The sequence below is a fragment of the Chrysemys picta genome, chromosome 4, assembly GCF_011386835.1.
Source record: "Chrysemys picta bellii isolate R12L10 chromosome 4, ASM1138683v2, whole genome shotgun sequence".
NCBI classification, from domain to species: domain Eukaryota; kingdom Metazoa; phylum Chordata; order Testudines; family Emydidae; genus Chrysemys; species Chrysemys picta.
The window spans coordinates 148,122,945-148,146,459 of record NC_088794.1 but is presented as its reverse complement, the minus strand read 5'-3'; the positions used below and the strand labels follow the sequence as shown (position 1 = coordinate 148,146,459).

The 23,515-nt window shown below is 55.6% G+C and overlaps 1 protein-coding gene across 1 annotated transcript in view; it reads right to left on the bottom strand.

Moving 5' to 3' along the window:
• NID2 (nidogen 2) overlaps positions 1–23,515 on the bottom strand; it is a 52,864-nt gene that overhangs the window by 4,300 nt on the left and 25,049 nt on the right. The window contains exons 8-17 of the mRNA XM_065593942.1: positions 22,804–23,034; positions 17,239–17,382; positions 15,258–15,386; positions 12,846–12,989; positions 8,996–9,115; positions 6,234–6,476; positions 4,213–4,434; positions 3,419–3,588; positions 1,415–1,544; positions 534–705 (exon numbers count right to left, since the gene is read on the bottom strand). Of these exons, the coding sequence (XP_065450014.1) occupies positions 534–705; positions 1,415–1,544; positions 3,419–3,588; positions 4,213–4,434; positions 6,234–6,476; positions 8,996–9,115; positions 12,846–12,989; positions 15,258–15,386; positions 17,239–17,382; positions 22,804–23,034 (1,705 nt within the window). The remainder of the gene's footprint in view (positions 1–533; positions 706–1,414; positions 1,545–3,418; positions 3,589–4,212; positions 4,435–6,233; positions 6,477–8,995; positions 9,116–12,845; positions 12,990–15,257; positions 15,387–17,238; positions 17,383–22,803; positions 23,035–23,515) is intronic.

Sequence of the window (23,515 nt, the reverse complement as noted above, 5' to 3'; positions counted from 1 at the left end):
GGTAAAAGTGTTTCACACTCTGATCTTGAGAGCTTCCTTCCTACACACCCTTAAGGAAATAACTATCTGGAGCGTGTGCACACGAGAGCGAAATGTCTATCACGCCAGATATTACCACTATTACTTGCTTTGCAGCCGGTAGCATTTACTCAGAGCAAGAAGAGTTTTGTCTCAGGCCAGTGACTGATTAATAAATGACTGTAGGGGGCAGCATGCACATGAGGAAAATTCAGTTCACTTATTCACCAGTGCTTTTCCAATGGGGTAGCCAGGATGCCAATGTACTTACTAGCAGGTTTGTCTAACCCTGTTGTGAGACCTGTTTACACTACAGCTCCCACTATTGGAATGGTGCTAGTGGTGAATTATGGGTCTGACTTTTAACACGGAAAATGCAGCTCCTAGGTCCAGCATTGTAGTCAGTTGCCCTGTGGGTGAATCTCATTTCAGTCCAACCCACCATACGAACATAACGACACAAAGGTCTGTAAGAATACCGCCTTTTACAGCATGGGTGCTGTGCTGCCATTTACCCTCTAATTGCGTCCACAGCAATTGCACGAGGATTCACAAGGTCTGTATCAAACAGAACTCGCCGCTCTGAACCATCCAATCTTGCACGCTCAATTTTGTCCAGGCCGCTATCTGTCCAAAACATGGTTCTGCGGAAGTGGTCGATGGTGAGTCCTTCGGGACTCATCAGGCCTGGAAGGAAGTGAAAAGAGAACCACTGTCAGTATATGGGCAAGGGAGTATTTTGTGATCAGACTTGGTATTTACGTACAGTAGAACCTCAGGGTAATGAACACCTCCAGAATGGAGGTTGTAACTCTGAAATGTTCGTAACTCTGAACAAAATGTTCTGGTTGTTCTTTCAAAAATTTACAACTGAACATTGACTTAATACAGCTTTGAAACTACTGGGCAGAAGAAAAATGCTGCTTTCCCTTGATTTTTTTAGTAGTTTACATTTAACACAGCACTGTACTGTATTTGCTTCCCTCCCCGCATCTCTGCTGCTGGCTGACTGCATGCTTCTGCTTCCAAACGAGGTGTGTGGTTGACTGGTCAGTTTGTAACTCTGGTGTTCGTAACTCTGAGGTTCTACAGTAGTACTTTACATTTTGTAATATCGTAATTAATCCTCCCTGTACCCCGTCGGGTGGTTTACTATTATCCCTGTTGTTCCATCTAGCTCTCCTCCCCCGAATCGATCATAATTTGTGATGCCTAATGGGGAAAGCCAGGCAGATAATGGCTTGCCAAAGGTTATTGAGAGCGACCACGTCAAAGCTGTGATTAGAGCTCAAAAATTCCTCCTTCCCAGCCCCACTGTGATTCTGCTATGTGGACAGCAGCTTCAATGTCTCTATTCAAACCAGCCATATTCAATCCAAAGGAAATGGTGATTTACCTGAGTTAATAATGGTTTCAGGTTCAGCCCCTGGTTCTAAACTTGCTCGGTTAACTGTCCGACCAGCAACGTCTGTCCAATAGACCATTTTTTCCCGACAATCATAATCTAGTCCAACCACTATGGAACCCTGTAGGGATTTAAAATATATGTCTTTTTTTTGTTTGTTTTTTTAAACTTATTCCCCTCCACTGCAAAGATCTTTACGATGGGAGGCAGAGTTGACTCAGGCAATCTAGCCATAGTTTGAGGTTTGTCCCTTTGGGTACAATTTGGTTAAAATGATCAAACTTTCTGTATGCGGGAATAAGCTTGAAAGACATCAAAGTTCCAAACGGGTGGTTGTATTTTAATTCAACCAGCTGGGCCCAATTCGGTGCTGCTTAGGGTGACCAGACGTCCCAATAAAACCGGGACTGTCCCGAGATTTAGTTGTTTGTCCCAGGTCCCGACCAACGTATGGTCGGGACACCATTTGTCCCGATATTTTGCACTCTTTCTTTCTTTTTTTTGCTTCGGCGGCGCCCCCACTGTGTCTTGATATTTTGTTCTTGTCATCTGGTGACCCTAGTGCTGCTGTAAGCGGCTGCAGTTCTACCGACTTGAGTTGTGTTTCAGCCACCAGAGAATTTGAACCGCTCGATCCGTCTGACTTTTGTTTGGTATGAAATACTCAAGCTGGACGAATGGAGAAGCACTTCCTTCTGTTCTGAAGCACTGGTGTGTTACTGTCCAGATTTTGTTAGTTGCACGGCCTAGGAGTTTGTACTGAAATCTTTGGGAATTCTTATTTAAGACAGATGTCCCAGGCACATGTCTGTCTCCAGCTGGGCTTTAGAAAAACCTCCGGGATCAAGCAGAGACTTGTACAAGATTGTAGCCAACACATGTAATGACCTTCAAACTTTCAGGAGGGAATATTTCACAATTTAAGTACATTTCCCCCCTCCTCCCGATATAGATTTGATGGTCATGCCCCAATTCTCTTGGCCTGTTTGGTCCCTTTTGAGATGATTGAATAAGTGGCTCGTCTCTAATGGGGGGAAAGTGGGGGCGGGGGAGGGAGAAAAGATATAAAAGGAGAAGGGGCTGTGGGAAGGTTCAAAGGTTCAAAGACTTTCTCAATGGAGTATCTGAAGCAAAAGCTCGATAGGACATTACCCTCTGCTCTCAACTATACTAATGATTCAATCTCCTACTTAGCCCGAAAACCACACCACCTCCGAGTCCCATTTTATTTTATCGTCTGGAGAAAGAGAAGAGAGACGACAAAACTGAAAATATTATCCTGATACGCAAGCCATGCCCACTGGGTGAGGTGCTTTGTCCCCCTCCAGTGGGGGCTGTGCCACATCAAGGTCGATGAGTCTACTACAGCCTTGTCTACAAGACCTGAGTCTTTCAACTCATAGAATGTCAGGGTTGGAAGGGACCTCAGGAGGTCATCTAGTCCAACCCCCTGCTCAAAGCAGGGCCAATCCCCAGACAGATTTTTGCCCCAGATCCCTAAATGGCCCCCTCAAGGATTGAACTCACAACCTTGGGTTTAGCAGGCCTATGCTCAAACCAACTCAGGAAGTAGCAGCACATACATTCAAAGCCAGAGGTTCAGTCCCGGCTCTGACAACGCAGCCGGGGCGTGGTAAGACAAGTGGTGGCCTGTACAGGGAACTGAACTGGGAAACCTCAAGCTCAAGATGTGTTTCCCTGGCCAGGTGGAGTGTATAAGCCATGTCCGCCTGGTGTCGTGCTCTGTCTCCCTCTGGTGGGGGCTAGGCGCGATTGATTAGCCTGCTACAGTTTTGGCAAGAGAGCTGGGTCTGTTTTTAACTTATTTAATTCCCCCCCACCCCACCCAAGCACTGGTGTTACATACATATACGTTCCTTATACAGACAGCTCATCTCCCAAGGCAAAGACTCTATATAGACTTGTCACTACATACGGTGCACCCTTTAAACCCTGGGCTGCTAGACGCAACGCATTCTGAAGAAGATACTTTACATGCAGTGAGAGCAGGGTCTTTGCCATCTCTTTCTGAAGCCTTGTGCCGTTCAGCGGTAAATAGCCGATTTGCTGTCCCTGAGCATACAGCAGGAAGGTGCCCGCAGCCGGCGGAGTCACATCAGGACGCGGAGAGGGCTGGACAGTGGGAGGAGCAAGGCTGGGGAGACCTGTCAGTCAAACACAAAGATTACATTCCTGCCTGACCTCGCGTGGAGAGACTTTAAAGGTGCAGTGACCTCTCGAAGGGGAAGATCAGGTGTTCTGACCAGAGTTCAAGTTGGAAAAGTATGTGTGGGGGGGTGGGGAGGTGTATAATCTCTTTTGCCCCTCGCTCCACCACCATTTTTTTGTCAAAACTTTGGATGGGAATTTTCCACCCAGCTCTAAGACTGTGTGTGGGCAAGTGCACACACATGCAGAGAGACAAGGTGGGTGACGTCATATCTTTTATTGGACCCACTTCTCTTGGTGAGAGAGAGACCAGCTTTCAAGCTGCACCGAGTTCTTCCTCCGCTCCCACCCTTTTGAAATCTACCGCACTGGAATCGGGGCGAGATGGATTACAATTCAGCTTCTTGTGTATTGATTTAGGGCCTGATCTTGCACTTGGAGCTGCACAGACATCTGGATCCCATTGCAGGATCAGGACCCTAATTAGTTATATCCTCTGTGTACAGACCCTTGGCTGTGAATCTCTGAGCATTAGTCTAGCAGCGTGACCGTTTCCCCTCACCCTAACAAGCCTTTTGTTTCATACCCAGTTCCTCTCCAGCAAATCACTGTGTACTCACACGGCGGGGGAACGCCAGGTTCCGATCTCGTTCCTTGAACCTCTCTGCCACTTTCATCCACGCACCAACAATAGCCACTGTTGCCATGGCACTGCAGTGGGTTAAAGTTGCCCAGAGCATCACACTGGGGTACGTACTGGTCTTCGCGTGGCCTGCCACCGTAGTGCTCCAGGAGGCTTTGCCGCCAGCGTTCACACATGGTCTGCGGTCTCTGGGTGGGCTCTACAGCGAAGGGTGAGAGGTTCTGATGGGAGCACGGCCAGAATCTGCTTACAACACGCCCAAGCCCTAAGCACAAGCTCCACCTTGCAAGGCTCGCCGGTTTTCCGGCACCAGGCCCATCAATGACGCTAAAAAAAACGTTAGCGCCCCAAATAATTCAAATAGAACAGCCTATAGATCTGAATGGAAAACGTGCAGGCAGCTAACGCACGCTCGGGCTGGTTTAGAATAGCTTTCAATGGGATGGTGTCCCTTTAAGGAGTTACCCGTTGTTCCCAGCCCAGCTCATTCGAACCAGGCCAATGCCAATCAGTCTCCATTAAAAGAGCTGGTGGCATTTACTACAGTAAAGCGAAGATGAGGAGAGAAGCAGGGTCAATTACAGGAATGGGCTATTTGGCTCCGGGCCCTGGAAACTGTCTGAGCCAATGATAAGCCCTGGAGAACGTCCGCCTGTTTCATACAGAACCCAGTGGGAACTCTTGCTTAAAGACTTTCCTAAGCAAAGGCTATAACCTTACTGCTAGAGGGGGGTGGTTTCTGTTCCAACAGCTCTTGGCACCACCGAGCTCAGTGCTATTTGGAAATGGGGGACGCTGCTCTTAAGCTGAGCCACCCCTGATCGTGTGCCCAGAAGGGCAAAATAGACCCAGCCAGCGAGCACGGCGATGGGACGGGAGCGGAAGGGAGAATGGAGAAATAAATCCCTTTTGTAGCAATGCAGCCCTGACCCCCGGCGTGAGCACTGGGCATCTCACAGCCTCCCTAGGAAGTGCCTTTGCCTTCAGCTCAGGGTCAGGTACGAGAAAAGGCTGATTTGTGGGGCTGGGAGCTCTCAGGGGAGACGAAACAGAAAAGGTCACATTGATTTGGGAAGCTTCTCAGGGACCATTTTCCTCCCCCAAAGCAGCAGGGGGTGAGGCTCAGTGCCTGCAAGGGATTTAGGTGCTTAACGTCCAGAGATTTCAACGGGAGTCAGGTGCCGCAGTGCCTCCAGCCTGCTTGGCCTGCAGCAGGGCGGGTGTGTGTGTGTGTGTGTGTGTGTGTGTGTGCGCGTGTGTGCGCGCGCTTGTTCCATCATGGGACAAGCCCTAAGAACATAAGAACGGCCGTACTGGGGCAGACCAAAGGTCCATCCAGCCCAGCATCCTGTCTACCAACAGTGGCCAATGTCAGGCGCCCCAGAGGGAGTGAACCTAACACCTGCCCCATGTACTTTGCCTTACTCAGCAGGCAGATTAGTAACAAGCTATGTTCGTGCTCATCAGAGGGACCTTAATACACCTGCTGCTATGGGCCTGATGCTGAGAGGTGCGGTGCACCCACAGCTCTGGTGTATCATGACAACAGCAAGTAGAGGCTCCAGTGTGCTAGGCGCTGTACAAATACCTAGGGCGAGACCGTCCCTGCCCCAGAGAGCTTCCAATCTAAAGTGGCAAAGTGACTTACGCCAGCTCACTGGCAGAGCTGGAAATAGACTCCACGGCACCTGGAGCCCAATCCAGTGCCCTGGCCCCACTGCCAGCAAGTGTGTGTGGCGGAGGGGGAAGGAACAGGGTTCAAAGCCTCAACGCAAGGGCTCATCTACCCACAGCTCCATCTCCCATTTCCACGCCCCGTGGGGCAGGTGGAGGTGCCCAGGGCAGGGGCTATGTAGCACTCAGGAACTCGGGTGCATTTTACACTGGCTGTGCATGAGGAAAAGCAGGGTTCATGGATACCTGTGTTCGATCAGCGAAGGGCCGACGGCAGCCCACGGCAGTTCCCACGGCAGCCTCAGGAGGGCAGGGCTCACTCACCTGATGTCCTGCAGCGCGGCGGGGCGCTGCCCGGTGAGCGTCTGCTCCCAGCGATCTCCTGCCCGGCTCCATCCACACACCAGCAAAAGCCGGTGCTGCTGTGGCACTGTAGCGGCCTGTAGTTCCCCTCGTCGTCGCACTGGGGTCTGTGCAGCCCCGGGTGGGCCGAAACCCCTCGAAGCCCATGGGCGGGCTGTGGATAGAGGCGCTCCTGTTCACACGGCGTCAGGCGATGGGCGGTTTCTGCCCGCAGGCACGCGACAGTGAGCAGCAGACACAGCAACAAAACAGGGGTTACGCCGAGGTAAAATCAAACACACGTGGACAGCCACGGGCGGCGGGTATCCCAGGCCAGGGGAGGCCACGTCTCCCCAAGCAGGCGTGGCCCCGCCCATGCCCCACGCCGAGACCCCCTCCTGCCTCCCGCTCTTCCCCTGTGGCCCCAGCCCAGGCTGCTCCACTGTCCCCCCTCCCCCTCCACGAAGTGGGCAGGGGCTGGGGTGGGCCGGCAGCCTGGGATTCGGGGAGGCTGGGGCCGGTGCTTGGGGCCGGGGCCGGCCAGCACTCCGGGCCGGCTGGTGGGCCGGGACTCAGGGCGGCTGGGGCGGGGCTCCTCCGGTTGCGGTGGGGGGGCTCAGGTAGGGGAGGGGTGGAAAGGGTGGGGCCTCAGGCTGAAGGGGCGGGGCCGAGGACTAGTCTCCCCGCTGCCCATGTGGACAGTCTTTCATTCCGGCCTCTCTCAGTTCGTTCACTGCGGTGCTGCAGCCTCAGGCACCTTTGCACGGGAGGCAAATAGTATAAGTCCCTTTCTATAGGCTGGTAAACTGAGTCGCAGAGTGGTCGGTTGATCGGCCGAGGCAGAGTCAGGAATAGACCCCATGAGTCAAAACTGCTGCTCCCTTGCTCTAACCACTAGACGCCACTCCCCTTCCCCACCTTGCAATCCAGTTTCCTTTACTGGCCCACATTTTGAAGGGGCAAATTTGGTTTTGGGTATTTGTTTTCATATTGCGCCCCCATGGCGAACACTGGCCAAACCAGGCAGATAAGCTCTGGCCATGTACAGACGCCAGTGAATGGTGCTATAAATTATAATCCGCCCGTTAAAGTACCGTACTCAATCATTGTTCTGCCCAGCATCAGCAGGGTTTGACCCTGGGCCCTTCAGCAGGGCCTCTACCATTTGAGCTAATGGCGCACCTCTGGTAGCAGCAGTAGGCAATTATCCCCTAGTGGAGCAGTCAGTAGAAAGGGGAGCATGGTCCACGTGTTGCCAGTGTGCTCAGCTAAGAGAACTAGGCTCGGTTAACGCTGTTTCGTTGTTACGCTGCTGACCAATTAGGGAACCTGCTCATTTAAAGTTGCCCAATGCTCCCTTATAACGTTATTTGGCAGCCGCCTGCTTTATCCACTGCTTGCAGAAAGAGCAGCCCGTTGGAGCTCGCTGGTGGGGGCTAGTAACCAGGGTGGACTGGTAGCCCCCCCATCAGCAACCCGTGTGGCAGCCGGCCAGCAGGCTATCAATTGCCGGCAGTTCAGCTGTCCCTCCCCCCACTGCCATGTGCTCCTCCTGCCCTCTTGGGAGCCTCCTGCTTGCTGTGTGGGGGAGGAGAGAAAGAGGGGGGCTAATGTCAGGGTGTCCCCCTCCCCCCTGCTTACTCCATCTGCATAGGGGAGGGGGAGCACGACAGGGCTCAGGACAGAGGGAGCTTCCTGGCAGCAGCTTCTGTCTCAACTTGCTGATCTACTTAAAAAGGCAATGTACTTAGAGTGGGGTCAGCGTACTTAAAGGGGCAATGCACGTCTCTAACACACACGGGATGTGTGTGTATGTCTCTCTCTGCCATGCTGTCTCCTCCCCCTACATCCGTGCTGCCTTGTAGAGTGTGAGGCTACATTAACAACAACGTGTTAACCCTTGAGGGCTCAGCCGAGCGCTAGTTCATCATTTAGCAGTAAGGCATTCCCTGGGAAATAGCCCTCCCTCTTCCACCCTCTGACTTCACCTCCTCAACCATGCTTCACAATCATCATTGCTGTGCACAGTCTTAAAATGTTTGTTTAAAACTTATAGTGTGTGTGTGTGTGTGTGTGTGTGTGTGTGTGTGTGTGTGTGTATAGTCTTTTGTCTGGTGAAAAAAATTTCCCTGGAAACTAACCCCCCAGTTTACATTAATTCTTATGGGGAAATTGGATTCGCTGAACGTCGTTTCACTTAAAGTCGCATTTTTTGGGAACAACTACAACGTTAAGCGAGGAGTTCCTGTACACAAACAGGCGGCACAAGGGAAGCAAGACAAGGCTAACAGTCCCTGGCGGTGGGTATAAGAGGCCAGGGGAGGCGGAGCCTCTCCAAACAGCCGGCCCGCGGCCTTCGGAGAGTGCTGCCACCAAAAGAGTGGGCACTCTGGCCGTGGCCCCGCCCCCAATCGTCCTCTTCCCCGGAGGCTCTGCCCACATGGGGGCCTCACGGGATGGGGTGAAGAGGCACGTGCGAGCGGTGAGCAGCCGGGAAGGCCAGGAGAGGGGGTGAAGAGGCAGGAGTGGCGGACGGGGTGACGGAGTGTGGGTGGGGCTTTGGGGGGAGGAGGCTGAATGGGGACGGGCCTCGGGGCGGCGCCACAGTCTGGGCGCACACAGCCTCCCCCCGGTGGAGCAGTCACACACCTCCCACGCTAGCAGCGTTTACATGATGGGCAGCAGAAGCATGGGCCAGTCCTGACGTTCACACTGCATCAGGCCTTCAGCCCGTGATCCCTTACCAGGTGTGCAGTGGAAGCCATCCCCTTGGTAGCCTGGTTTACAGCGGCACGAAAAGGAGCCGGGCGTGTTGTAGCACGCGGCGGCTTGGTGACATCTGCCTTCGGCGCATTCATCCACATCTGCGGAAGGGAGAGGAACATGTTCGTTACCCAGGCGCAGTCGCCAGAGTGCGAACGTGTTTTGGGCCCCACACTACAGAAGGGATGTGCACACATTGGAGAGAGTCCAGCGGAGGACAACGAAAATGATCAGGGGCTTGAGGCACATGACTTACGAGGAGAGGCTGAGGGAACTGGGATTATTTAGTCTGCAGAAGAGAAGAATGAGGGGGGATTTGATAGCAGCCTTCAACTACCTGAAAGGGGGGTCCAAAGAGGATGGAGCTCGGCTGTTCTCAGTGGTGGCAGATGACAGAACAAGGAGCAATGGTCTCAAGTTGCAGTGGGAGAGGTCTAGGTTGGATATTAGGAAACACTATTTCACTAGGAGGATGGTGAAGCACAGGAATGGGTTACCTAGGGAGATGGTGGACTCTCCATCCTTAGAGGTTTTTAAGGCCCGGCTTGACAAAGCCCTGGCTGGGATGATTTAGTTGAGAGCAGGGGCTTGGACTAGATGACCTCCTGAGGTCCCTTCCAACCCTAATCTCCTATGATTCTGATTCTAACCTGCCTGCGGGCGGGCCGCCAGGCTGGGAAACCACTTGGCCGCTGTGGCCACAGGGCTCACTCTGTGCTCGGCCACTGCGGGAGGATGAAAGCAAAGGAGAGATTCTCAGTGGTGGCGAGAAGCCAAGCTGGCTCTTGCTCCAAGGTGCTAGAGGCGCAGCGTAGCTACGGCACAGCACCCGCGGGCTGCACTGAACTTCTGTGAGAAGGCGAAAGCAGCCAGCCGGAGCCAGGGATGGTCAGTGCAGCCACCCAGCCTGATCAAATCCTTACAATAAGCGTGGCCAGCGCCCGGAATCTGGCTGCCACGGAGCGTGGGGCCTGAGTCCTCACTACCACACTCTGCTTTTCGGTCACCCACCACCGTGGCAGGCTGGAGCACAGGGCACTGAGGGGACAGAACCAGCCTCGCCTGGCACCGCTCGTCCAGATGACTCAGGGCTGGCCCCTACGCCACAGCACCAGCTCCTGCACGCAGAGTGCCCCCTTCCCCTAGCCCAGGGGATTCAGGATACACATCAACAGCAGGGCCCGAATCCCTTTCCCTCCAGTCTCTCTCACGGAACGCACTGGGGTCGCTGCAGCTCTCACCCGCGTGGGGTTGCTGGCGCACGCTGGGCCAGACTGAGAGGCCGGCGAGGAAAGTGCTCCAGGCACTAGGACCTATCAGCTCTAGTAGCCAGTGGGTCCCACTAAGAACTGCCTACAGCCTCCAATCATCACAATCCTCCCAGGCCTCCTCACCCTCACCCACTCCTCACCCACCGCTCTGGAGTGCCCCCCTCCTGCAGGGCCTGGAACCCTCGGAGCAGCAGAGTAACCACCCAGGTTCTGGCCCCCGCCCTTCTCTGCTCAGTCGCAGTGCCATGGCGGGGCTCCAGAAGGGCGAGCGCACCACAGCACGTGTTTCCTGCGCTCAGGGCCAAGATCTGGGCCGGGTCTGGGCTGCACCGTGCACCATCGCTCCCTTCCACGAGGCAGCAAAACGTTACAGGCGGCGATGAAATTGTGCTCCCAACGCCATCCCACGCGACTGCTGCGCTGTGCAAAGATCAGGCCAGAAGCGTGTGTCCAAGCCCATCTAGCAACTTGGGTGAGGCCGGTTTGCTTGGCGGGGGCTGGAGCGGGAAGGGTGGAGATAAAGAACTGACCCTCATGGCCTGCTTCATGGCAAGACACTTCTGGGCAGTTATGTTGGTGGGAACAGAAATTCTGCTACATAATAAAGCTCCACCCTGACGCCCACCCTTGTGCTAACACGTACGGAAACGCACGACCGAGCCATTTGGAACAGCGGCGGTCGCTCACTAGGGGGCTGTACAGCTCCGGGCACAGGGGGGCCCAGATCTCAGTGGAGACTGCTAGTTGTTACTGCAACATAAATAATAATAATAATAGTGGTGATGGCTAGATTCCCGCACCCAGCCTATAGTGATACATAGCTGTGTCGTCCCCCCCACCCCACACACACACACTTCCGCCCCCTACCAGGAGTATCCCACAAGGTAGTAGTTCACAGCTGGTCTAACCCACCCCCACCCCACCCCAGGGGCAGGCTCAGGGGTGCCGTGGCAGAGCCCGGGCTCAGTCGGTTTCCCACTCCCCCACTCGGGGGAGGCAGCGAGCGAGGGGCACTCCTGCTTATCCCCAGACCCAAGCTCCAGGTAGTGTGGAGGGAGGGGGGGGGGACTGACTCCCTTGACCCCACAGAGAGCAACCCGCTCTTAAGAACCTATTGAAATTGACCAACGCTGTTGCTGTTGATTGTCCCCAGCACAAAATCAGGCCAGCGGTCCGGTCCATCGGTTTCCACGGCGTCTAGGAATCTAGCTACGGCCTAGGGCCTCCTTTGTGCTAGTCGTGTTAGAGCAGTACCCCGGGACGGGAAGTGCAACGCACGTGTGAGCGTTTGGATTCCCACACGAGGTCACTCTGCCCATCCATTACGGCTAGCCCACGGCGCACCCGTCGGCCCTGCTCTCGCTGCCCCAGCAGCACCACCAGCTGCAGCAAGGCAGTGAACGTATTCGGCATTGTAAATACAGATGTGGAGCAGGACAGCGCTTAGGGGGAGGGGAGGAGAAGCCCTCTCCCCCCCCCAAAGGATGTTCAGGGCCTCTGCCAAGAGGCTGCTTGCCCTCTTCGGCAGGAAGTGGTTTGGCTGTCCACGGCCCCGGCTGGAGCATCACCAGAGCCTCGAGGGGTGGACTCGCTCAACAGGTTGCAAACCCTCCATGCCGCAGAAACCGATCACCTCGACGGCTGGCTGTGGTGATGCACGTCACGGCAGCCCGTGCTGAGCCAGGCGTACCAGACTCTCGGGCCATGTTCTGCAGGGGCTCGTGGAGAGGAATGCATGAGTTCAGACCCTGGACCATGCATCCCTCCTTACGCTGGCTCTCCAGCCCTCGGGCACAGGAAGAGACTGGACTAAGCGCCCATTTGCTCCATCCCTGGAGCAGGGGGACGGGGAGTGGGCTGGGCCTTGGCTCATCCCCCCCACTGACGGGCCAGCACAGCGGAGTCGGCATGGGGGGAGGGGGAGGGGAGGGGTTGCCATAATTTACTCCTGGTCCAAGCCAGCAGCCAATCGCTACCCCACCCCCACGCCTCTCCCCAGGGGGCAATGAAGAGGCAGAAGAGGATTCTGGGTCTGAAGTCACAACCCAGTCCTGAGGCTAGAGGAGAATCCAGTCCTGCACCTGCTGAAGACACTGGCCCAATGCCCGCTGGCATCAATGGGCATAGTCCTGGGCCAGGAAAATCCAGCAGGCATAAGGCTCGCAGTAACCCTGCCTCCTCCTGCCCAGGCGGTACGTTCTGTAGCCCAAGAAGAGCCAGGACATGCCTGGGGACTTCAGGCTAACATGGGGTTAAGTCAATGTAGAGATGGGCCCAGAACAGCCCCTCAGCTCCAAAGGACCCCGGCCTCTAGGGGGGTTCAAAATCTGAACCCAGAGATGCGGCTGAATTTTGCAAATGGCCTTTCTCTTTGGAACGGGGCCATGCCAACACCCCCTGAACATTGAGTCCAGATCCGGATTTTGCAGTGTGTCATCACCAACCCAAACTGGCATCTCCTCCCAGCGGTCCAAGCAGAGAACGGGGTCCTGCCAGGGAAGCACTCCAGAGGGAGACAGGGAGGTGGGGAACCCAGCCAGGCCAGTCTGAGTGTACATACCAGAGCAATTATGCCCGTTGCCCGTATAACCCGCGAGGCACACGCAGCTGAACGAGCCACCTCCATGGTGAACGCAGCGGGCGCGGTCTGCCGAAGCACAGGTGTGGCTGCCGTCTTCGCAGGGGTTGGACGGTGGGGGGATTGCTGGAAAGGGAACGACATGACACGAGGATTGTGAGTGGCCTGGAGCTGCTCTCTCCAACTCCTAAACTTTAAGGCCAGAAGGGGCCATCGTGATCATCTAGTCTGCCCTCCTGCAGGTTGCAGGCCACGGAACCTCACCCACTCCTGGAACAGACCCCTAGCCCCTGGCTCAAATCATGGTTTAAAGACTTCAAGATACAGAGAATCCACCGTTTACACTAGTTTAAACCTGCAAGTGACTCGTGCCCCACGCTGCAGAGGGAAGCGAAAATCCCCAGGGTCTCTGCCAATCTGACCTGGGGGAAATTCCTTCCTGACCCCAAATCTGGCGACCACAGGGGTGGGCAAACCCCGAGGGCCTCATCTGGGTGGGGAAATTGCATGCAGGGCCATGAATGTACTGCTGGGGCAGACGGTTGCGGTGCAGGAGGGGTGCGGAGTGCGGGAGGGGGCTCAGGGCAAGAGGTTGGGGGGCTCAGGGCAGGGGGCTGGGGGGCAGGGTGCACAAGGGGTTGGGGGTGTGGGCTCTGGCTCGGTGCCACTTACCTCAAGCGGCTCCGGGCTGGCAACAGCGCGCAACAGGGCTAAGGCAGGCCCCCTGCCTGCCCTGGCCCCACGCCACTCCCAGAAGCAGCCAGCATGTCCGACAGTGGCTTGTGGGGGTGGGGTGGGGCAGGCGGCTCCTCCGCGCATGGCCCTTGCCTGCAGATACCATCCCCAAGCTCCCATTGGCCGCGGTTCCCCGTTCCCAGCCAATGGGAGCTGCGGGGGGCAGTGCCTGCAGGCGAGGGCAGCGCACGGAGCCCTGTGCCCCAGGGGCTGCAGGGATGTGGTGCTGGCCGCTTCCGGGAACGGTGCGGGACTAGGACAGGCAGGGAGCCTGCCTTAGCCCTTCTGCGCCACGGGGCTGGCAACCCCGCAGGCCAGATTGAAAGCCCTGATGGGCCGGATCCGGCCTGTGGGCCATAGTTTGCCCTCCCCTGAGTTAGACCCTGAGCCTGTGGGCGAGACCCCCCAGCCAGACACCCAGGAAAGATTTCTCTGTAGTCACTCGGAGCCCTCCCCGTCTAGTGTCGTTGGAGATATTTGCTGCTGGCAGTGGCAGATCGGCTACACGCCATTGTAGGCGGGCTCATCAGAGCATTGGGCACAGCAGCGAGAGAGGCCCAGCCCTGGCCCATCTGCCATTCAAAGGAATAGGCCCGACAACAGCTCCCTACAAGGAAAGTGTCTTCCCCTGCGGGAGCGGGTTTTCCATGGTCACATAAATGACCAGCAGCCAGCCAGCCCCCTCCATCCCACCGTCACACGGCAAATGGGTAAGGCCCTGGCACAGCATCGCCATCTCTATGCTTCCACTCCCACAGCACACAAGGGCCTGGCAGGGCTGGGATGGGGGCCTGGCCAGAGTGCGCTGCGCTCTGGTGATGCCCACTGGCTTTACAGCCCTCGGGGGGGGGTCGGGGGGGCATTACAAGCCACTACAGCCCTCGGGCTGCTTTAACTTGTGCTGATGGCCTGCACTGAAAGATGGTGGAAGGCCACCTTTGCCTGTTCCACCTCCCAGGGCCCATCTTCACTGCAGGGTTAGCCCGGTGATTTGCACCCGGGTCCGAGCTCCAAGTCAGCCTTGCCCAGGTGTGAGCAGCCAGCCTGCAAAGCCCGGCCTGCGTCACTGGGTCCTCACTGGCGCGGCGCTCCCCCATGCATGTCAGTCGGGCTTCTGGGGGGCGCCCCCCGCGGCGTGCAGGGAGCTGAGCTGCGGGAGAATGTGTCTGTCCTTCCGGGGGACGTTGTGGGACGGCGACAGAGGACTAGCAGCACTCGGGTGAGCGACCTGAGTGAAAGCTGCCCCCGAGCGCTCCCGCACCACCGAGCTCAGGGGAGAGGGTTCGGTGTGCGGGCCAGCGCCCGGACTAGCGTGGTGGGGATGGCCTGAGGCGTGTCGCGCGCAGCACTGGTGCCGCTGAGGAGCCAGGCCTCCCTCCACCACCCTTACACACGGGCGGTCCCCTGGCAATCAACGGGGCAGCTCCCGGGAGGGCAGCGCCGAGCAGGGTGAATACGGGCGGCACGACTAGGCCCTCCTGGAACGTGCCCCGGCCAGTGCCTGGGGCCAACTCTTGATTAGTTGCCAGGCGATGGCAAAGCTCCCTCCGACTCCAGTGGGAGCAGGGACCCGGGAAAGAAGCCTTTGGCACGCGCTGTAGCAGGTAGGGAACGTACAGTGGGGGTGGAGGGAGACTCACAAAGGGGCGTGACACTTACGCACACACACAGGCCTGTCGACTGCCAGCTGGTACCCACTGGGGCACTCGCACCTGTAGCTGCCCGGAGAGTTGATGCACACGGAGCGGTGGCCGCATCTGCTGAGGCTCTCCGCACACTCGTCGACGTCTGAGCAGGAAGAGAAGAACCCGGTTACACAGCCGGCTGGGTAAAACATTTGCTTTCGCACTTCCCGGGGGCCTCGGCGCGGGGATCTCCGTTTAAACCGGCTGATCAGCAGCTTAAATGTTCCCTTCCTAAGCACCGGTTTGGCTCTCTTTCAGCGGGAACCTTTTGCCCCCTTCCACTAGAACCAGTAAAGGGCGAGAGAAATCTCTGCCGATGAGCAGATCTCTGAGCTCTTTCATGTACTAACAAACAGCAGCTCAGGCTGAGGAAAACACCAGCTCTACTCAAAGGCACGGAGCCCGATCCTGATCTCGCTTACCCCAGCGTAACCCCGCTGATGTGCATGACAGGCACCGAGGGCAGATTCAGGCTCCGAAGATCCCGCTTCCCCCCAAACGTGTCTAGAATTTCCTCCCTTCCAGCAAAATTCTTGAGAGACTTTCCTCCCCCTCTAAAAATGTTCAACATAATTAGGGCAGGATGACAGGGCTAGAGCCTGGAGCAGGGCCAAAACCCACAACCAAGCTCCCGGAAACTGGATTCCAGTTCAGCAGCGTAAGCCCAGAACTACTAGACGTGAGGGAAGCTATTCCCACCTCTGCCACAGGCCCGCAAAGGAGGCAGCGTGGTCCAGGGGATAGAGTCAGGAAACCTACGTTCTCTTGGCCTGAAGAGTTACCACAGGCAAGTCATTGTGCCTCTCTGCCTCAGTTTCCCCTGTTGTACAATGCTGCTGCTGACTTTCTCTTGTAAAGCGCTTGGAGCTGTATGGACGAAGGATGCTACCTAGTAGGTAAGTATTATTCTATTACTATGTGGCTTTTCTCAAATCATCGGCCCAGATCCTCCAAGGTACGAAGGCGTCGCTCTCGGTGGCCTGCGGCTTTCTCAGCCCCAAGCTAGGCTCCCAGGCTCTCTGTACAACGCACGGGGCGAGTGAGGCTCCTCCGACAAGGATCCTCAGAAGCCAACAAGCTGAGGGGGGTGCTGCCAAAGCTAGCCAGGTGGGAAATGCCAAGGAGCGGGGCTCAGGCCGCTGGCCTGGTGTTCCAGGCTGATGGGCCAAAGATGGGAACCTCCCTCAGCTGCAAACCTGCTACTGAAGACAGGCCCCTGAGCCAGGTCAGTCGTCGAGGCAGCCCAGGCCCTAGCAACCGAACTGTTTCTGTCTGCTTCTCACACCCTCCCACCCACCCGCCATCTCCCTGGGCACTGGCGGTCTCCGTGTGGGTGCTGTACTGCACCCCCTTGTACCAGCGGCCTGCTTCCAGCCCCCCTGCTGCGGGGTCTGACAGGTGTTGGGCCTGAGGCAGACTCAGAACACGCCTCTGGGGTCAGGCCCTGCCGGCGTGATGGGATCCCTGCCTGAACTGAGAATCCTTCATGCCTCCAAGGCTTCGGTTTCGGCTTGAGCTGGGCTCAGAGCAGCTCGTTCGCGGGGAGGTGGCATCGGCAGCTTTGCAGATGCCAACTGGTGGAAACTTAGGAGCCTTGGGGGTTTAGGCACCTCCTGGGTTAGGCGGCAGCTGAACGGCGGCTTTGGAAATGCCAGTAGCACCTAAATGACGGACTCAGGCACCTAAAGAGGCAGGAAGGCACCTAAAAACCTGTGTGGATCGGGGCCATACCTGCTGTGTACCTCAGTTTCCCCATGACCAGGATACTTACCCTGCTTTGAGCTCGTCCGATGAAAAGTGCTGGGTACCCTCTCACTAAGCAAGTATCATTATAAATCTCCCGTCAGGAAGGATGTGCAGAGAAAGGCAAGATGGCGGATTGTAGATCGCCAAGCCTGACCTGCAGAATTAAGCCTGCGGCCGGCAAGAAGCCGCTAGCGGTGTTCTCCACTTACCCACGCAGTCTCTGCCGTCTCCCCGATAGCCGGCCGTGCACTCACAGGTGTAATCCAGACCGGTGCCTGGCTGGCACCGCGCTGTCGTGTCACACGCATGGGTGCCGTCGTAACAGGGGTTCGCTGTGCTCAAGTCGGGGCCACCTAGATTGGCCAGAAAGCAAAAGGCAAACCTGGATGAGGCGCCACGGGACGGGTATTTATATTACAGGAGAAGCCAGAGGCCCCCACTGAGATCAGAGCCCCTGGGCACTGCAGAGACACATAGCGAGAGAGTCCCTACCCCAAAGGGAAGGAAGGGAAACAGAAGTGAGGTGACTTGCCCAAGGTCAGCCAGCAGGGCAGTGGCAGAGCTCGGAACAGACCCCAGCACTCCTGGCTCCCAAGTCCAGGGCCTTACCCACTAGCCCACACTGCCTTCCCAGGGCACACAGCTGTATCGCATGTGCGAAGCAATGAAGATGCCGTTAGTGCAACTACAGCTTGCCCCTTGACCACCGTATCACTCGCACACAGAGCAGAAGGGCCAAGTTCTCTAACCCACCAGGCATTCTGCATCCCCATGTGCCGGACGCAGAGAGGGGGAAGAACATCCCAGGTCAGTGCAGCTCTGGAGAATTATGTCCTAGAGGTGCAGAAAGACCCAGGCACACAATGGCGAGCGAGTGAGTGAATGCACCTTTCTACAGCTAACCCGTGCACAGCCGGTTACCCAAAATAAAGACCGAACTACAGTAAGTGCTGCTGGGGATGCAGCTATTGGCTAATTTAGGGCTGGAGGCTGCTCTGTCCTGCATCCCATATAGGCACTAAGGAGGTGGAAGGCACCCCCTTAATCCACTAGACGGGCTCCCCATATACAGGCCCCTCCTGCACGTGGCGCAGCTTTGGCTCCAGCCAACACAACAGCCAACGCAGCTGCGCCAGGGTGTCCCCCCCACCCACGGAGCAGGAGGAAACCAGGACGCAGAGTGTGACTCCGAAACAATCTGCCCCCAGGCTGCTCCGATGCGCTGCCCCATGCACGGGCCCGGGCAAAGCCAGAACTGGCTCTTGAAGTGCCCTGTTTAGGGAAGTCAGGCAGAGATTGAATTCGGCTTTGGACTTTGTCTCTAGGTTAGAGAAACTACCTAAAACCTCGTAATTCACTGGCAAGATCAATTCAAAAGGTGAGGAGCCTGACCCAGCACCCAGTGGAGTCCAAGGGGGTCTTTCCCACGGAGTTTGCATGGATGCTGGATTGAGCCCTGGGGTAGAAATTTCAAAAGCACCTGAGTGATTTAGGAGTCTAATTCCCATTTTCAATAGCACCTAGGTGGCTTAGGAGCCTAAGTCAATGGGAGTTAGGTGCCTGAATGCCTTTGAGGATCTGGGCCTAGGTGACGTAGGGGCTTTTGAAAAGGTTTCTCCGGACCTGTTGCGAGTTTGCGATGAAATCGAGAATTGTTGGTTTACGTCTCCTAGAAACAACACCAAAAAACTCAACGAAAGGAATTTCCAGGATGGTAAAGTTCCACCAGCTTTAAATATAGATAGACCAGTCAGGACCAAACCCTGAAGTTTCTCGTCAGTTCTTACACAAGTGAAACTCCTGTTGACCACACCGTAAGACATGAGTAAAGACTCGCCAGCTTTCAACCAAGATCGTAATTAAAACGATTTAATCTCCTCTGCTTCTGTGTTTTCCTGATGGAAACTGGCATGATCTACATTGGCCCATCTGAAAACCAGCCGGAAGACCAGCCCAATTTATATCGTTATCAGCTAGAGGGAGTAGGTGTGATCTACTACATATTTGGACAGGTCCCAGAATACCCCCCTGGGTAACCAATGCAAACCACAAAATCATTCCAATGGCTGGAAGTTGAAACTAGCTAAATTCAGATGGGAAATGAGGCATACATTTTTCAGGGTGAGTAATTAACCAGGGGAACAATTTGCCAAGGGTCGTGGTGGATTCTCCATCGGTGACCATTTTTAAATCAAGGTTGGCTGTTTTCCTAAAAGCTCTGTGGCAGGACTTATCCGGGGGAGGTCTCTGGCCTGGGCTACACAGGAAGTTAGATTGGATGATCACAATGGTCCCGTCTGGCCTTGGACTCCATGAATCAGAGTCCGTGTGGCTGGATTGTGTTTTCACCAATGCACGGGGGCTGGGAAGGAGCCGTGACTTCCCCCACTCCCCATCGACCTGCACAGGAACCGGGGCCCTGCAAGGGCTGCTGTCCTACCAGGCTGCGATGGGTGATACAGGAAGCCCACATGGGGGGAGCACTCGGGCATTTTACAGCCCCTTACTCACCAGGGCGCATGCTCTGGGCCGGAGATATGCTTGCCCGGCACAGTGTAGATTCAGCCCAGCACGCAGGAGTGGCTGTAGCACCAGAACTCCCACTAGTGTTGATGTGACTCCGGCAGCTCCAGCCCAAGATCCTATTACTGAGAATGCATCGGACCGGCACTGGGACCGTTCCAGCCCAAGCCCCCCGGGCACACGTTGCCTGGCTTTAGGGAGGCTGCCGGGGCTTCTGCTGGCTGTGGCCAGAGCACAGCCCTGCCTACAAATCGCAGCTGCTAACTCCAGCCCCAGCGCCAACCTTCCCCCAGCGAGGGGCGGCGTGGGCCCAGTTTTGCTTTGCCCCGCTGGCTGCGTTGTTCGGAGCTGCCTGCGGATCTGAATCTCCCCAAAGTTCTGGGGGTGCTGGGACCTGGGTCTTCACGCCCATCTCTGCAATCAGCCCAGGCTACGCGGACTCGGCCATGATCCTGGTGTAATTCGTTTGCTACAGGCCCCTGACATGGAGACGTCCCTGAGACGCAGGCTCTGAATCCCTCTCACATTTGGTCCCGGCTGTGCTCTCAAAAGGCTCTTCCTCTACCCCATTATTGCACTTGGCTAGCGTCCCCCTTTGGATCCTTTATGGCCTCTATTAAATAGCTTGGCTTTCTGACCCCAAGAGCTGGAACTAATTTACTTGCTTAGGGTAGGAGGCTGGGGAGGCTTTTGTTCAAGGAGCGGCTCCTTAAGCAGAGCACATACACCCTGCACACGCCCTATCGCTTCACCCTGTAGTGGGAAGAGCTCTCCACTCCCAGGTGATTGCCCCGTGCGAGAGTCAACGTGCCCTTTAAATTCCACACAACATGCCCTTTAAAGTCCACACAACATGCCCTTTAAATTCCCCGGGGTCAGGAAGGGAAGAGGAGGGTCAATAGCTCTGGCTCCCAATTACTGATTCAGAAAGGACACGGCCCCTTTGACTCCATCCTCCTGGAAACAATGAGGCTCCCAGAAAGTACAGGCAGCTGTGTTGTTCTACACACATTCCAATTAGATAAGAGCTCCCTGGGGACCAACAGGGAGATTGGGTTTCAGGAAGACCCTTCTTCGGAGGGATAACCAGCTCTAGCGCGAGCTAACCAACCAGACGGTGGCTAGCACCCACCCACGTGGCCTTAATCAGCTCTCTCCTCCCCACATTTACATTATAGCCACACTTCGGGCCTTCCAGCTTCTCTGTCCTTTCGCCACGGACGGCGATGTGCAACTCAACAGGTAACGACGCAAACACAGCCGGGGCCTGCTCCAGCGCCCCTGGAATCTTTCCACTGATGCCGGCAGGCCCTGGATGCACCCAGAACCATGCTCACTGCGCGCATGGTGCTACAAAATACACTCCGCGCCACCTCTGATCACCCCACTCCAGGAAATAAAAGTCTGCACAAGGAACGCAGCCTCTGGCTCCAAACCTGATCCTGTACAGAATCATGAGAGCTTTTCTTCTTCTAGCTTTTCTTGAGCGACTCCTGTGCCAGTAGATTAGGCAGAGATTACACACCCACACACACATCCCTGTACACAGAACTCCCAGTAAAGTTTCATGTAGAATCTGCTTTGGCTGGAGAACAAAAATAATGAAGCAACAACGTGAAATTTCCACCCCACTCTGCTAAAGTGCTGTCCTTATGCTGCGCAAGAAGGGACTGAAATGGCTAGATGGGTAACACATGGATGTCCCGGTGCATTTTTGAATGAGGAGAGACCAACCTAGCCATTTTGTTCTCTAACACAGTCGGTTAGACACCACCATAGTAGAGTTGGGTGGAAAAATCCCCATTTTTGCTTCTTTACTTTTGTCTTAAAGCCAAAGCCGAATCTCGTGAAAGTTCAGAAAGCCGGGGGAAAGTTACCACTTTCTTGACTAAAGTTTTGAAGTTTTAGGAAACAGCAGCGGCTGCTGGGAAATGGGGTTCATTGTATTTCAAACGATGGGCCACTGGATATTTCAGCATGGAGACAGACCTCTGCCAAGAGAAGGCAGGGGGAGATGTGTGTGGGGGGGAGGGTACTTGCTTTCCACCCGGCCCCTCACTACGTTTTTTCATGGCTGGGGAGGGGGTTGCACGTCCAACAAACACACCAGAGCCCGGAGTTCTGCCTTTCAGCACTGAGGATAAAACTCAGCACGAAGGAACACTGCGTGGTTATTCTGGGCCAGCTCTGTCTGCCGTGTGGACAGCTTCGTACCCCTCCGTGCAGCAGAGTTTACAGCGGGAAAGAGCTGCCTCAAAACCAAACCGAATGTATCTCAAAGCACAGCATATGCCAGCCAGCGAAACCCCCGCTGGTACCCCACGCACTCAGACTAGCAGCTTTCGCTGTGGGCCGAATCCTGAGCAGATGAGTTCCTGCAGGGATCTATCATAATGGCACGTGCTTAGCAGGACAAAACAAATCCAATCCCTTCATAGTCATCTAACAGCAGTGGGAAAACTCCACCTGGGTGAAATGGGGCAAAGCCAGAGGCCAGTGGCGTTTTGCCCAGGTACACATGGCCTAATTGAGCTCCACAGACATTTTCTACTGTGCTATTGGCACACGTACAAGCCTGTGTGTGCTCACAGGAACTGTATCATTCCACCAGCAGTTACCCCCAGGGCCAGACTGCCACTTGGACCATGCGCCTGTGCAGAGGAGGAAAAATTCCCCTTGCTCTCTCGCACGGGCTACCGAGACTTTTGGTCTGGGACCACTGGAGTCAGACGGTCATTCATAGAATCATAGGAGATTAGGGTTGGAAGAGACCTCAGGAGGTCATCTAGTCCAAAGCAGGACCAACCCCAACTAAATCATCCCAGCCAGGGCTTTGTCAAGCCGGGCCTTAAAAACCTCTAAGGATGGAGATTCCACCATCTCCCTAGGTAACCCATTCCAGTGCTTCACCACCCTCCTAGAGCAGACAAACAGAGAGCTTTGACTCCACCTTGCCCAGCCTAGCCAGTGCAGGAGGTGGTACAATACACTGCCAGGAAATCACAACCCCCAGGGACCCAGGGGAAGCAGGGGAGGGTTGTGACTCAGTGACACAAGGCCTCTCAGGTCTAGCCCCGGTGGTGCAGCTCACCACTCCACTCACAGCCGGGCCTGTAGTCACATTAGACTGACACCCATCTTCCCTCATACTATTTTAGGCCACGCTGAAAGCAGGGGTGTTGCACCGGCAGGGAATTCGGCCCCTACTTTCAACAGGCCAACTGAGTCGAGAATGACTCGGTAGAGCTCACCTTCTCTGGAACCAATCTGGTTGGTGATGGCGTAGCGCAGGACCCGTTCCTCGTCGTTGTACAAAGCGAAGATCCGATCCACGCTCAGCTGCTGGACGGCAGGAACGTCCCTGTGGTGGCGGGCGGGCGGGCAGTCGTGGAAGGTGATGTTCTGGTGCAGTTGGTAGGCAAAGGTCTGGTTGATACTCCCAAAGGTGAGGAAATACTGCCGGTAAGCTGTGGAAGTCACGGCTGCAAAACAGTGCCAAGGACCCGGGTCACACAAGCATGCGGTAGCTTGATGAATTATTATTATTTGCACCACAGCAGCTCCTAGAGGCTCCAATCACGGATCCAGGCCCTGTTGGGCTGGGCAATTTCCAGACCTGGAGTCCCTGCTCCAAGGAGTAATGCCACAGCAGGTGGATGAACCCACGCAATGGAGAAGGGGTGGGGGAGAGAATGAAGAAAGGAGTAAATACAACGTGTTTTCACAGACTAATTCTGTGCACTGATGACCATGATACTTTCACTCACTGGAGATGTGAGCACCGGGCTTGGGCCAGTGGCCTCTGGTTAGCCCTCAGCACTGCCATGCAGGAAATAGGGTGGCCAGGTGCCCGGTTTTTGACAGGAAAGTCCGGTCGAAAAGCAGACCTGACAGCGTCCGGTCAGATCTACTGACCGGACAACCGAAGTCCGGTTACTGCGGGTGGCGGAGATGCCGGGTCAT